The following is a 14,968-nucleotide window of genomic DNA, read 5'->3' as shown; positions in this document are numbered from 1 at the left end:
TTGAGATGGAGTCTCGCCCTGTCACCCAGGCTGGAGTGCAGTGGCACAATCTTGGCTCACTGCAACCTCCGCCTCCCGGGTCCAAGTGATTCTGCTGCCTCAGCCTCCAAAGTAGCTGAGATTAGAGGTGCGTGCCACCAGGCCTGGCTAATTTTTGTATTTTTATTAGAGATGGGGTTTCACCATGTTGGCCAGGCTGATCTCGAACGCCTGACTTCAGGTGATCCACCCACCTCGGCCTCCCAAAGTGCTGGGATTCCAGGCGTCAGCCACCACACCGAGCCTTCGTCTGCTTTCTACCGCGATAAACTGGCCTTTCCTAGCCCCACTGGGCCTTCATCTGCTTTCTACCATGATGAACTGGCCTTTCCTAGCCCCACCGGGCCTTCATCTGCTTTCTACCGCGATGAACTGGCCTTTCCTAGCTATTTCCGATAGCGGAATCGTGTAACAGTCACCCTTTTTAGTGTCTGGCTACTTTCACTAAGCATCATGTCCTCAAGCACCATCCACATTGCAGAGTGTGTCAGAATTTCCTTCTTTTTCCAGACTGAGTAATACTCCATTGTATGCACGGACACTTTGTTTGTCTATCACCCATCAACGGACACAGCCTGTTTCCACCTTTGGTCACTGGGAACAATGCTGCTACAGACGTGGAAATACGCACATCTGCTTGAGTCTCTGTTGTCAGCTATTTTGGATACACGCACAAGGCGGAATTGCTGGGTCACATGGTGTCCGTGTTCCGCTTGTTGGGGAACTACCAACATGTTTTCCACAGTGGCTGTACCCTTTTATACTCCCAGCAGCTGTGCATGAGGGTTTCTGCATCCTCGCTATTTTCTGTGTCTTTTGATGACAGTCATCCTAATTGCTGTGAGGTGCTATTCATCACTGTTTGTCACCCAAGCAGGTGCAGCAGCTCCCTTCCTCTTCCTGGCCTTGAGCACACACAATCCGGGCCTCACACGTCTGTACCGACAAGCACACTCCTTTTGGGCAATAGTACACAGCGTGGCAAACCATGTGCTGGGCCAGACCTGTCCTCCTGCCACTCGGGAAACCTGCGCCCCAGAGAGAGCCTGTCTGCAAGGTTTGGAGACACTGCCCCTTCTCCCAGGCGGCAAGATGGATCCAGCACTGCCTGGCCTCTAACAAAAGACCGATCTAGGCAGATGCCCCAAAGACTTGGCCACTCCCTAGTGGGCTCTGCCTGGGTGTGACCCTCCCTCCCCCACTCCCTAGCCTGGCCCTGCCTGGGTGTGACCCTCCCCTCCCTTCTCCAACTCCCTAGCCTGGCCCTGCCTGGGTGCGACCCTGCCCTCCCCCACTCCCTAGCCTGGTCCTGCCTGGGTGCGACCCCTCCCTTCTCCAACTCCCTAGCTGGTCCTGCCTGGGTGTGGCCCCTTGCCCTTCCGCCTTTAGGATCAGTGTAGTCACACAACAGTGCTTCACACAGCAGCCCCGCTATATGAGCACACTGACACCCCTTCCTGTCTCACACCAGCCACACAAGACACCAGGGTCACCTGCAAACGCTTCTAGCCCAGCGGACTTCAGCAGGCCCACATCTTCAGAGGCCGGGCAGACACAACTCACTGGCCCAGAGAGGCAGGGCACGGAGGCGTGCAGAGGAGGAAGGAGGCTAAGACGTCCCTTCCCGGGCTCCCAGTCCAGCCCCACCCGTGTGGGGCCAAGCAGCCAGACCTGAGGGTGGGCCCCTGCCTACCGTACACCAGCCTGGGGTTCTGCTGCTTCAGCTCCTGTACAATGTCCACCACCATGGCCAGGAACGACTTGTCCCTCGTATAACCTTTAGGGGGAGAAGCCAGGTTACCCTCAGAAACAGACTCACCACGATCAACTGTGGCACAAAGAAAGAGAAGTGCCAGCAGACCTGCAGAGGGGTGGCTGGGGAGGGAGGTGGGTGGAGGCGAGGTGTCCCCACAGTGCTGGCCAGGGCAGGGGGGAGGGAGGTGCAGGCGAGGTGTCCCCATAGTGCTCGGAGCAGGGGGAGGGAGGTGGGTGCAGGTGAAGTGTCCCCACAGTGCTCAGGAGCTGGGGGGAGGGAGGTGGGTGCAGGTGAGGTGTCCCCACAGTGCTCGGGGACTGGGGGGAGGGAGGTGGGTGGAGGCGAGGTGTCCCCACAGTGCTGGGGGCGGAGAGGAGGGAGGTGGGTGCAGGCGAGGTGTCCCCATAGTGCTCGGAGCGGGGGGAGGGAGGTGGGTGCAGGTGAGGTGTCCCCACAGTGCTCAGGAGCTGGGGGGAGGGAGGTGGGTGCAGGCGAGGTGTCCTCACAGTCCAAAGACATGGAGGGCAGACCCGGCAGCATTTTCCAACAGAAACGCTGTGCTTCACAGGAATGAACCCACAGGCGAGAGGTGAAGGAGTAATCTTTCCTTTATTTATATTTCTACTTTCAGTAATAAGCATATGACACTTTAATCTTATTTATTTTGAGACAGGGTCTCATTCTGTCCCCCAGTCCAGAGTGCAGTGGTTCAACCATAGCTCACTGCAGCTTTGAACTCCCAGGCTCAAGCCGTCCTCCCACCTGAGCTTCCCGAGTAGCTGGGACTGTGCCCAGCTAATTAATTTTTTACAATTTTTTTGTAGAGACAGGGTCTCACTATGTTGCTCAGGCTGGTTTTGAACTCCTGGCCTCAAGTGAGGCTCCCTCCTAGTCTTCCCAAAGTGCTGAGATTACAGGTTCGAGCCCCTGTGCCTGGCCTTATATGTGACCTTTAGACATGTAGAGAGGCTGGGCGCAGTGGCTCACACCTGTAATTCTAACACTTTGGGAGGCTAAGTATTTCCCCTAACCATTTAAAAGTGTAGAAACCAGGCTGGCTGCAGTGGCTCACGCCTGTAATCCCAGCACTTTGGTAGGCTAGGGTGGGTGGCTGGCTTAAGCCCAGGAGTTCAAGACCAGCCAGGGCAACATGGCAAAACCCTGTCTCCACGAAAAAAAAAAAAAGTAAAAAGTTAGCTGGGCATGGTGGTGCACGCCTTTACTCCCAGCTACTTGGGAGGTTGAGGCAGGAGGATCACCTGAGCCTGGGAGGTTGAGGCTGCAGTGAGCTATGATTGCGCCACTGCACTCCAGCCCGGACCACAGAGTGAAACCCTGTCTCAAAAATAATAATAATAATAATAAACATGTATAGAAATACAATTTTTTTTTAACCAGAAAGTTGACAGAGGATGGCAGTGTACCAGGTAGCAGCCCGTCACCTACCTGAGTGTCCTACCCACCTGTCCTGCCCCGGTCAGCGTTCCCAACACCCTGCCTGCACCCTCCCCTGGGCACTGGAACCCCAGTGTAGTCACAGGAGTGGGGGTGACTTGGCACAGCCTGGGCAGTCATTGTCCCGGCAGGCATAGTGTGGCCAGGACCCCCCAGGCTACCGGGGGTGTGATGGTGGCTTGGGCACGCCAAGGCCCTCCTTGAAGGGGCAGTGACCCGAGACAGGCCCAGGGTGGGGGTGCTCTGGACCTCCTTGAGCCCACCCTGGCTGGAGTGGGGTGTGTAGTCTCCCGCGGCAGCTCGCTCCAGCACCTACCTGTGAGCACGTAGTCATATTTATTCATGTTGTTCAGCCTCAGGCCTTCATACAACTCCTGGAGCTCATCTGAATTCAGCACTTGGCCCTTCCAGTGGGCATAGCCTAGAGGCAGAGGAAACCACGGGGGCTCAGACACAAGGGGGCCAGCTGGGGCCGCGGGCTTCCCTCGACACCTGCCCACTCTCCCTGAGGCTGCCTGGTGGACGGCTCCTCCCCATGGACTGGCTCAAACCTGAAGGGGATCACCAGGCGCAGTGCTTGGCAGGTCCTGACAGCTGTCCACAAGGGATGCCTCGAGTCCCCTGTGAGCCCCCTGCCCCTACACTGTCAGGGATTGTTACTACGACCTCCAGCGGCTCCCACCCTCCCACTGCCAGTTCCTGTGGGAGCTGCGTCCCAGGTACAGGAAGGGTGTGGGGAGAGACACACCAGCTCACAGCTGCGTTGCTCTCCCATTGCTGTCCGGAACGCCCCCGGCTACTCCCTCCCCACAATGTCACAGCCTCTTGTTTCCCAGCGTCTCCTGCATTAGCTCCCAGCTATTCAGGCCGGGGTGCTCGGCCACCGGCCACTGCCACCCGGACACCCTGGCAGGTAGGGCTTGTTATGTCCCCACCCCCAACTCCTCCCCAACAAGCTTATTAAGGTGCCATTAGAGCCTGTCTTAGATCAACTCCTGAGCAAGAGATAAACGTGAATGAGAAAGAGGCCTCAGCCCAGGTGTATACAACCTGCCCTTGGCCCGACGGGTAGCCAGGGTGAAGTGTCCGTCCCAGGCAGACAGGTATATCAATGTGTGAGGACAGACGCATCAGCTTCCTGCAGGCGGGACCACTAGCCTCCTGGGAGCCCTTCCTGCACTGTGGAACCCGACCACAGCTCCAGCTCAAAGCACTGCTCAGGGGGCAGCCATCCACACAGGGTGGGGGTCCACCATGGATACCCCACATTCGCCCATGAGAAACGCCTCACATCGAGGGGCTCCTGGCCACCTCCCACATTAATCACCCCTCTAATGCATGCCTTTTTCAGCAAATAAGGAAAACTGATGTATGGGTTCCTAGAACAGCAAAGTACAAGTATCACGCACTGGTAGGTCACGGCCGGCTCTGAGCCCACGCGCCATGCCCTGTGGCTAAGATCCCCTGAATTCCCACACCAGAGGAGGGCTCCATGGCTCCTGCCCCTGAGGGCCCTCCTGCGTACCAGTCGCTGGCTCCCGCTGGAAGGGACGCCTTTGGCTTTCCCCAGGAGCTGTCGCACAGGAGCACGTGTGGCACAAAGGTCCTGAGACTGCCATCAGAAGCCACGCTCCAGGCACAGTGCGGCGTCTGGGGGGAGCACCTGGGGGCGCCTGCCCTGTGCTCTGCCCGGAACACCAGAGTGTGTACACTGAGGGGTGGGTCTGCCAGAGACCAAGCCCCTGATGGACTCTGGGTTAACAGTCACTGGGGGTCAGGAGGGGCAGGGGGTATCCACCGCGGGTGAGGTCAGTGCCTCACACAGCAGCCTGCCCCTCCAGTGCAGGGTGTGTGCTGGGGAGGCTTCTGCCAGGCCGGGGCGGGGTTTGGGGCGAAGGGTAGGAGGGAGGCGAGCAATGGTCACTCCTGGTCCTTTCTGCCCTCGGATTCTGAATATCTTTCCAGGCAGGGTGGGACTCACCACTGCTGCACATGTGCTCCTTTCCTGGGGAGGCGACATGGCCTGGCTGTGTCCCCACCCAAATCTCATCTTGAATTGTAGTTCCCATAATCCCTACATGTTATGGGAGGGACCTGGCAGGAGGTCATTCAGTCATGGAGGTGGTTCCCCCATCTTGTTCTCATGATAGTGACTGAGTTCTCACAAAAGCTGATGGTTTCAAGGGGCTTTTAAAACCCTGGGCCCCTCACTCTGCACTTCTCCTTCCTGCCGCCAATGTGAAGAAGGAGGTGTTTGCTTCCCCTTCTGCCATAACTGTAAGTTTCCTGAGGCCCCCCCAGCTCTGCTGAACTGTGAGTCCATTAAACCTTTTTCCTTTATAAATGACCCAGTCTCAGGTATGTCTTCATTAGTGTTGGGGACCAGCCTCAACACCACCCATGGGGTACCCAAAGTCTGGTGGTGACAAAGGAATGAGAAGAGACAGGTTAAGAGTTCATAAAGGTGGGGCCGGGTGCAGTGGCTCACGCCTGTAATCCCAGCACTTTGGGAGGCTGAGGCAGGTGGATCACCTGAGGTCGGGAGTTTGAGACCAGCCTGGCCAATATGGTAAAACATCATCTCTACTAAAAAATACAAAAATTAGTTGGGCGTGGTGTGTGAGGTCAGGAGATTGAGACCAACCTGGCGAACACTGTGAAACCCCGTCCCTACTAAAAATACAAAAAAATTAGCCGGGCGTGGTGACGGGTGCCTGTAGTCCCAGCTACTTGGGAGGCTGAGGCAGGAAAATGGCATGAACCCAGGGGGCGGAGCTTGCAGTGAACAGAGATCGCGCCACCGCACTCCAGCCTAGGCAACAGAGCAAGACTCCGTCTCCAAAAAAAAAAAAAAAGAAAGAAAAGAGTTCATAAAGGTGGGAGCCAGGGGGCCAGTTGCAAAATGGAAGCTGCAAAAGGCGCCAAGCTCTGGTTTCCACGCTATTTATTGAGTACAGTCACTTAGATCTAAGAAGCAGATGTTCACGGCCAAACAGTGAAAGGGAGGCAGTACGTCATAGGCGTAACCTATAGCAATAGCGGTTTAAATGAATCTCCTTTGTGCTCAAACAGCATATCTTTAACTTATCGGAGAGTTGCTGGTGGGAGCGGGCTTAACTAGGAGCTCGTGTGTCTGTCCACATTCCAGTGCTTCAAAGGAGTATCTTTCTCCTTGAACACAGTGTTTACAGATAAGAGAGCGGGTCTCGCTCTGAGCATGGGAACATGATGGCAATTAGGAGGCTTTCCTCCTCAGAGGCCTCTTGTGGCTTTCCACAACTTATTGTCCCATATTTTCATGGCCAGTTTATACAGGCACTCCACAAGCCCTTTCCCAACAATTGGCAGTGTGAGAATGGACTAATACAGGGCGCCATCGGGAAGGACTGCAGCCAGGCGGCTCCAATTCTCCTTCTGTCCTGGGCACTGGGGTCCTGAGGCCTCTCCCCTGGGCTTGCAGACGGCATTGACTCCCCGTTTCCTCACGGGGCTGTCCCTCTGTGTGTGTCTGTGTCCTCATCTCGTCTTCTTACAAGGACACCAATCAGCTTGGATCAGGGTCCACCCAGAACCCTGATGGCCTCTTTTAACCTGATGACCTCTGTAGGGGCTCCATCTCCAAACTCAGTCCCGCTCTGAGTCCCGCTCTGAGTCCCGCTGAGTCCCCCTCTGAGTCCCGCTCTGAGTCCCGCTCTGAGTCCCGCTGAGTCCCCCTCTGAGTCCCGCTCTGAGTCCCGCTCTGAGTCCCGCTGAGTCCCCCTCTGAGTCCCGCTCTGAGTCCCGCTCTGAGTCCCGCTCTGAGTCCCCCTCTGAGTCCCGCTCTGAGTCCCGCTCTGAGTCCCGCTCTGAGTCCCACTCTGATGTGCTGGGGTTAAGGCTGCAACATGAGAATTTGGGGGGACGTAATTCAGCCATAACAGCCATGAGGAAGGGGAGACGTCCAGCACTTGGCCGGGTCTCAGACACAGGCCCCAGGCCCCTGTGAGGCCCAGCTTCCTATCGAAACAGGGGGCATGGTCTTGCAGCTCTTGGTGGCCTCCTGCCCACTGTGGGATGTGGGATGGGCCCAGAGCTCACAAGAACCTTCTCAAACAGGGAAGGGCGTTTGGATCTTGTGTCCAACTCATTCCATTTATAGATGAAAAAACAGAGGCAAACAAGCGGTTCCTTGGGCAGCCCAAGGAGCCTGGCGCTCCTGTCAGACCCCAGCCGGCCTGGCCCCTCGCTGGTGTCCGTCGGCAGGCTCTGGCCCTGGCCTGGTCCCTCACTGGTGTCCATCGGCAGCCTCCTGGCCCGGGTCTGGCCCCTCGCTGGTGTCCGTTGGCAGGCTTCTGGCCCTGGCCTTCTCCAGCCCTGCAGCTCCTCGTGTTCACACCAGCTGCCCCTTCCCTGCAGCAGGGACCACCAAGCCCAGCAGCAGGGCACCTGTCCCACCCCCTCTGCCTCCACAATCCAGAAGCCAGGACAGCACGACCCGTCCACCCGCTGACCTCCAGCTCCGCAGGCTCCTTCCCAATGCCCTCAGTCCAGGAAGCTCAGACAGAGAGCTCCAACAAATCCTCTCAAAGGGGCCACTGGGCATACTGGCCGCAAGGTGGAGGCTCTGCCAAGCCTGGCTGCCCTTGGCTTGGGAGGCACAGCTCAGGGTGTGGAAAAATGAATGGGGGTGTGGTGCGGCCTCAAGGAATGGGGGCCTAGCCAGGGGAAGGGGCAGAAGTGCGAGCAGCAGCCCTGAGGCGGCAAGGCCTGCGCCAGGTGGGCTCTGCAGGCACTTGGGGGCTTGGCTTTCCCACCCCCCAGCCTGACGGGCGTCAGGGAACCAACAACGCGGCTTGTGTGGAACATCCGTGTCCCCGCCGGGAGTCTGGCTTTGTGGCCCATCCCAGGCAGAAGCTGCCCACGTGACCATCCCAGTAACAACCCTGGGCAGGAGGTGGGCGTGGTGGCACACACCTGAAGTCCCAGCCACTTGGGAGGCGGAGGCAGAAAGATCGCTTCAGCCCAGGAGGTCAAGGCTGCGGTGAGCTGGTTGCGCCACTGCACGCCAGCCTGGGCGACAGAGACCGACCTTGTCTCTAAAAAAGAAAAAAGAAAAGACTGAGCGTGGAGTCTCACACCTGTAATCCCAGCACTTTGGGAGGCTAAGGGGACAGGATCGCTTGAGCCCAAGGAGTTCAAGACCACCCTGGGCAACATAGTGAGACTCCGTCTCTATGAAAAATAGCAAAATTAGCTGGGTGTGGTGGTGCACACCTGTAGACCCAGCCACATAACAGGGTGAGGTGGGAGGATCTCTTGAGCTCAGGAAGTCAAGGCTGCAGTGAGTCATGACCGCAGGACTGCACTCCGGCCTGAATGACAGAGACCTTGTCTCACAAAAAAAAAACAGAAAAAGGAAAAGGAAAACCCTGGGCAGAGTCGCTTATGAGCTCCCTGGCAGCATCATCCCAGCTCCCTGCCAAATGAGGCGCAGCCTGTGCAACCCCACCTTCGACTCCTAGGTGCGCACTGGAGAACTGAGACAAACGTTCATGGCAGCATGACCCCAACAGCCAAAAAGTGGAAACGGCCCGACTGTCCGCAGGGCTGCTTGTGGCTGAACTCGTGTGGCCGGTCACACAGGGCATGAGCTGGTCCTGGGCACGCACGATGGGACACGCAGCAGGAGGAACATAACAACGTGGCCCCCCAGACAGCCTGGGGAGAGCAGCCCCGGAGCAAGGGTGCCTGGAGCAGAACAGCCCCTACAATGCAGGAGGCCCGTGGCGCATGCAGACGTCTTTCTTTGTGCATAATCAGGCCCAGTAAAATGCTTCCTGGAGGTGAGTTTGGTGAAAAATAAGCACCTCTAGCCCCTAGACAGTGGGTGGGGGGAACAAAAAGGAAAAACAACAACAAAAAAACTCAAAAAACAAAAAGCGCCTCCAGCTCTGTCAAGGTCTGCGGAACAGTGTCATCGTGGGCACTGCACTCACAGTGGGCGGCACGGGAGCCCAGAGGGGCTGAGGGGCTGCACGGAGGAGGCCGAGTCCCCCGTCCTGACCACCAGCTCCTGTGGCACCCAGGGCAGGTACACGATGCACCAGCCTCACTCCCCAGCAGCACAGTGTGGCAGGGGCGAGGGAAGGGGAGCAGGCAGAAGGGCCCCGGTGCAGGGGAGAGTGGTGCCTGCCCTCACTGCCCTAGGGAGTTGCCCCTGAGCCACGGAAACGGCCTTACGGAAGCTACCCGGGGGCCTCCTGATCAGGCTGCACAGACAGCTGACCCCGAGTGTGGGTACAGGGTGCTGGGAGCCAGCCCACAGCCATAGACGGAGCTGGCTAAGGGATCCTAAACCAGCAGGCCTCCCATGGTATCTGGGGGAGGCTGGAGTGGGGGCTCCCAGGAACCACAGGCTGGACCCCATGGGAAGGGACGCCCCCAGGCTGTCCGTCTGGCTCTGTAACTGTGGAGGCTCCCAAGCGCCTGGGGTCCTGTCCTCATCCCAGCCCCCTGAGGGCAGGCCAAAGACCGCTTTTCTGTCTCTGGGCCCTCGGGTCAGCCAGCCCACCACCCACTGAGAAGCTTCCACCAAGCCCGAAAGGCATTGCCAAAGTCCGGGGCTCTCCCCGCATCCTGGAATCCATGCAAGGGCAGCTGGGTCGGTGCAGATGTTGAACCAGCACTGATGGAGCACAACACGGTCCCCAGAAACACACTCAACACCCTGCTTTAGTGTCCAAGCCAGCCAGCTCACTCACTGAAAAACAAATCCTAAAGGAGGGCGGTGAGAGCAGCCAGGAAGGACATGTGGGTTCAGGGAGGCTCCTGGGGGGCCTGAGTCTTCGGGGACATCTCCAAATCTCACAGCACCCAGTGCGCCCAGCAAGCAAAGGCAGGAAAGGGTTTCAGCAAGAGCTGGAGCCTGTCCATCTGCACCGCCAAGAGCTGGAGTCTGTCCGTCTGCACCGGCCGAGCAACTCTTTCCTCTCACTTAGCACGTGTCATGCCTGCCTCAAGAGAAACCACAGCAGTCCTTCCCACTCCCAAGAGTAGGGGCCAGGCCCCCCCCCGCCCACATATCCCATTGATGCTCTGCCAGGCTGTTTCTGGGACGTTCTGTGCTCCCAAGTTTCCGCCTGGGTTCAGAGAAATTTCAGGGGAAGCAAGGTGGGGTTTCAAAGAACAGAACAGCTTTGTTCTGCCGAAGAAGCAGTATAGGGACCACAGAGAGGAGGGAGAACTCCACGCACCTCCACCTCTAGGCCATGGGGCTGGGGGCATGGAAAGCATGGCCTGTGAGGGGCTTCTGAGGCCAGCCACCCTCAGTCCCCTGAGCCAGCAAAGTCCTCAGCGTCCCAGGGCACGGAGACAGATGCACACACAGGCCCCTGCAGCACTGCTGTTAACAGAGAAAACCCAGAACCACCTACACGTCCCCCAGCACGACCACCCCATGGGGGATCCTCCTCAGCTCCAGGAGGTAGGCCGACAGCAGAAGTCACACGGCTGTGCTCTGAGCCAGGCGTTGGTCCAAGCACTTTATGCAACTGATGTAATCAACTCTGGCAACCTCACAGCAGGTGTTAGGATTGCCCTCCTGTCTTACAGATAAGGAAACTGAAGCACTGAGAGGTTCTGCCACCTGCACTGGGTCACACAGCCTCAAAGCAGCCAAGCTGAGTCAACACACCCCCTCTCAGAGGTGAGGCCACCCAGGCCTACACCCTGATATGCTATGCAGGCTCTGCCTGAGCGACGCCCGGGACTCCAGGTCCCCGTCTACATGAAAGCCCCGTGCCTCACACCCATATGAAAGCCCCGTCCCTCACACCCACACTCCGCCCCATCCCTCACACCCACACTCCGCCCCGTCCCTCACACCCACACTCCGCCCCGTCCCTCACACCCACTCTGCCCCATCCCTCACACCCACTCCGCCCCATGCCTCACACCCACAGTCTGCTCTGTGCCGGCTGCTGGAGCCAATGCCTTACCTGTGTGGTTTGAAAACTGGACAGAGTTCACCGCGTCAACCTCAAATCCCAAAACCTGCAAGACAGAGAAGGAACAGGTAGGCGTAAGAGAGCCAGGTCTGGGGTCCCACGAACCCCAGCAGGTGGTGACTCAGAAGAGGGGAGTAAATGAGTCCCGGCTGGCACGGGGCCCCCAGGTGCAGGCTGGAGGGCTGACATGTCAGAGCAGGAGGCTCTCCCCGAGTCACACATGACCTGTGCACAGGCATGGCCTCGCGTGTCTGGAGCTGAGCTTCCCTCTCTGGGGAGCAACCAGCCCGGGAGGGCATCGCCCAGCCCACAGGACCTCCATGGGGAAGCACTTCACGCATCATTCCAGAAATCGCACCCAGCGAAAGCACTCAATAAGACTAATAAACAATAAAACGAAGGCAATACCCGTCTGTCCAGACACTGAACAGAGGCTGGGAGGCTGTCTCTGCTGTGAAAATGTGGGCATCTACCCCACCCCTTGGAGGAAGCCAGGCCAAGGGCCCCGCGGGCAGCACGCGTGCCTCAAAAGCCTGAGTGAGAGACAGGGAGTGGGCGCATGAGGACAGAGAGGGAGGGAGATGGTGAGGGTTCGAGACAGATGGAGAGGGAGGACGGAATCCACGGAGCGGGGGCCTCCTTCCTGTATCTCCAAGGGCCAAGCCCGGCCTCCGCTAGTTTGGGGGGCCATCCCCACCCTCTCCTGCGCACCAGCAATGCCCCAAACCCTCTCTTCCTGCTGCATCTGAACAGCCAACCACCCTTGAGTTCCACCTTCACGTTCAAAGCCAGGCAGTGCCACCTCTGGTGTCAGCACTAGGACAGCGGCTGTTTCCAGGGCAGGGGGTGGGGGGGGGGGTGGGTGGAGAAGGGGGGTGGGGATGGGGAGGGGCTTCCGGGGCTTCCCAAATTTGTTTCTTCACTGCGTGGGGTTTGCTTTGTGATGATGAGTTGAGCTATCTGCTTAGGATTTGTATTTGCCAAGGTCTTTCTTTGAAGCCGGTATTATCACTAAACTAATGAAACACGTTAGCAGTCTTACTAATCTAACAAGTTAAAGTTAGCACTTTGCGGCCAGGTGCAGTGGCTCATGCCTGTAATCCCAGCACTTTAGGAGGCCGAGGTAGGAGTACAGCTTGAGGCCAGGAGTTCAAGACCAGCCTGGGCAAGATGGCAAAAACCCTGTCTCTACAAAAAATACAGAAATTAGCCGGGCGTGGTGGCACATGCCTATAGTCCCAGCTACTTGGGAGGCTGAGGTGGGAGGATCACTGAGCCCAGGAGATGGAGGCTGCAGTGAGCCATGATGGCACCACTGCACTCTAGCCTGGGTGACAGAGTGAGACTCTGTCTCAAAAAACATAAAAATAAAAACAAAAAATAAAATGGGCACTTTGCAAATGTACCAGCCCGAATCCACAGCCTCTATACACAGATAGCTTGCGGTATTTCAAATCCTTTAAAATTCTAACCGACTGTGAAGAAACAGATATTAAGCAACGATGACACAAATCCTGAAAATCCTGCCAAAATATTCTGCTCCACTGCTTCTGGGTGTGTAGATAATTAATCCTTTGGGGCTGGCAAACGTATCCGAGAATGAAGTCGCTATTTTCTGCTTTTAAATGAGAGCACGAGCAAGCTGAGCCCCTGGGCTGGCATCTCCATTTCACACACCCCATCAAAATCAGCTTATTCATCAGCATCGCAAGCTGGTCTGGATGCTTCCAGAGTCTACCCATCCAACTTCATGTGCCAGACAAAGCCAGACTCAGAAGACGACGATGCACGGGGGGTGGGGTGCCAAGGTCCAAGACGGAAGGCTGGGACCCCAGAGAAAGACGTCTCCTGCTCTTACACGTGTCCTTCAGCTGGAAGCCACTGCTCTGTGCCGGACCATGCCTCTGGAATTGGCATCTCTGTACAGCAGTGGCTCCCTCCCAGGCACCGCCAGAGGTACCAAAAATGTGAAACTGAAGCCTGCGAAGAGAATGGGCTTCTGCCAGCAGCGCTCTTCTTCCCCCGGGACTCTTCTCCCTGCAGGGGCAGCAGTAGTGACCGTCCCTTCCCATAGCAGCAGCGGAATCTGCTTTGTGGCTTTCGCTCCACCAGCAGAATTCCTCATCACTTGCCCCCCCAGACTCCCAGCACCCGCCAGCTGGCAGATACCTGCCTTCCCAGCTCCAGGTTCTAAAGACTCCAGCAATTCTCTTATCCCAGGGTCAGCTGTGTGGAGCCGATGCTGGCAGGGGTCTCCTCCACGACACCTGTGTTCCCTTTTTGCCTTCTCTACTCTCTCAATACCTGGCTGAAGGACGGCCTCTACAATCGTTGCTCCGGTTTCTGTTTCTGGACTGGACCCTGCCTGATACACCTCATCTTTCCCCATCCCCAAGGGAGCCAAGGACAGACTGGTTCTTGGCCCATGGTTCAGCCCAGCGGGCTGCTGGGCTCTCCACAACGCTCACCTCCCGCCCGGAGCATGGGCCCCAGTTCCGGCTCCTTCACAGCCTTCACAGGAACCGCCTTCAACAAGGACAGGCCAGGTGCCCTGTGAGCAGCCCTGCTGACTGATGGGATCAGCTTGGGCCCCTTTAGGAACAGCATTGCTGGTCTGTGTATGCGAATCACCTTGTTTTAGTAAACCCTGTCCCTATAATGGCCTATGGGGCTCTTCCGTGGCAGAATTCTAAGAATGACCTTCAGGGACCCCGCTCACCCTCGGGCAACCCCCTGAGTGTGGGTGAAACCTGTCAGTGTGATGAGATCTCTCTCCCATGAGGATCTTCTTATCCAGGACAGTTTAACTGAATGACATGAGCCCTTCAAAAGCAGAGTTTTCTCAGGCTGATGGGCAGAAGGAAAAATCAGAGATTGGAAGTTAAAGAAGGACTCAACGACTGTTGCTGGCTTTGAAGATGGATTGGGCCACACGATTGCCAGATGCAATAGTGCAGGTCAGTTTTACATAGAGTCATTATTAAAAACTGAGTCATATGGCCAGGCACAGTGGCTCACACCTGTGATCGCAGCACTTTGGGAGGCTGAGGCTGGAGGATTGATCACTTAAGCCCAGGAGTTCAAGACGAGACTGAGCAACACAGCAAGATTCCATCTCTATTAAAAAAAAAAAAAACTGAGTCATAAAACTTACAATTATGTAAGTTATATTATTATTTTTTGAGACAGGGTCTCACTCTATCACCCAGGCCGCAGTGCGGTGGCACAATCATAGCTCACTACAGCCTTGAACTCCTGGGATCAAGGGATCCACCCTCTTCAGCCTCCTGAGTAGCTAGGACTACAGGTGCGTGCTGCCACACCTGGCTAATTTTTATATTTTTTTGTTGAGACAGAGTCTCACTATGTTGTCCAGGCTGGTCCTGAACTCCTAAGTTCAATCAATTCTCCTCCCTTAGCCTCCCAAAGTGCTGGGACTACAGGTATGAGCCACTGCACCCAGACTACATAAATTATATTAAAAGTAAACATAATATATATTCTAGCCTCACCACTTCCTAGTTTACTAGCATTTTACCCTATCTGTTGTCTACTCAGCTATTTGTGTCTATTATGTCTGGAGGGAAGAACGCTACATGACAGAGGCTGCTGCGCAGCTCTTTCCTGCTCAGGTTGGTAGTTTACATTCAGCTATAGCGGAAGTATTCACACCATGGAGCTTGGCAGTACATACTCTAAATCAGATATGAGGGCTGGGCACAGTGGCTCACGC

At 56.6% G+C, this 14,968-nt stretch overlaps 1 protein-coding gene and 1 long non-coding RNA gene across 3 annotated transcripts in view; both read right to left on the bottom strand.

Moving 5' to 3' along the window:
• The window catches only part of PDXK (pyridoxal kinase), a 41,528-nt gene that overhangs the window by 13,689 nt on the left and 12,871 nt on the right, over positions 1–14,968 (bottom strand). The window contains exons 2-4 of one of the 2 annotated variants that reach the window (XM_024239302.3): positions 11,227–11,281; positions 3,567–3,671; positions 1,733–1,816 (exon numbers count right to left, since the gene is read on the bottom strand). In XM_024239302.3, coding sequence (XP_024095070.1) covers positions 1,733–1,816; positions 3,567–3,671; positions 11,227–11,281 — 244 coding nt within the window. Of the gene's footprint in view, positions 1–1,732; positions 1,817–3,566; positions 3,672–11,226; positions 11,282–14,255; positions 14,353–14,968 lie in introns of those variants that run through there. The other variant, XR_010138812.1, reaches the window with a different exon arrangement.
• LOC100432736 (uncharacterized) lies at positions 6,146–11,216 on the bottom strand. The gene has a single exon (XR_008517343.2). It is a non-coding gene; the product is annotated as an uncharacterized LOC100432736 (long non-coding RNA).

Source organism: Pongo abelii, chromosome 22, assembly GCF_028885655.2.
Source record: "Pongo abelii isolate AG06213 chromosome 22, NHGRI_mPonAbe1-v2.0_pri, whole genome shotgun sequence".
Taxonomy (NCBI): domain Eukaryota; kingdom Metazoa; phylum Chordata; class Mammalia; order Primates; family Hominidae; genus Pongo; species Pongo abelii.
Note: the sequence above shows the minus strand (reverse complement) of the source record. Positions and strands in the feature narration are given on the sequence as shown.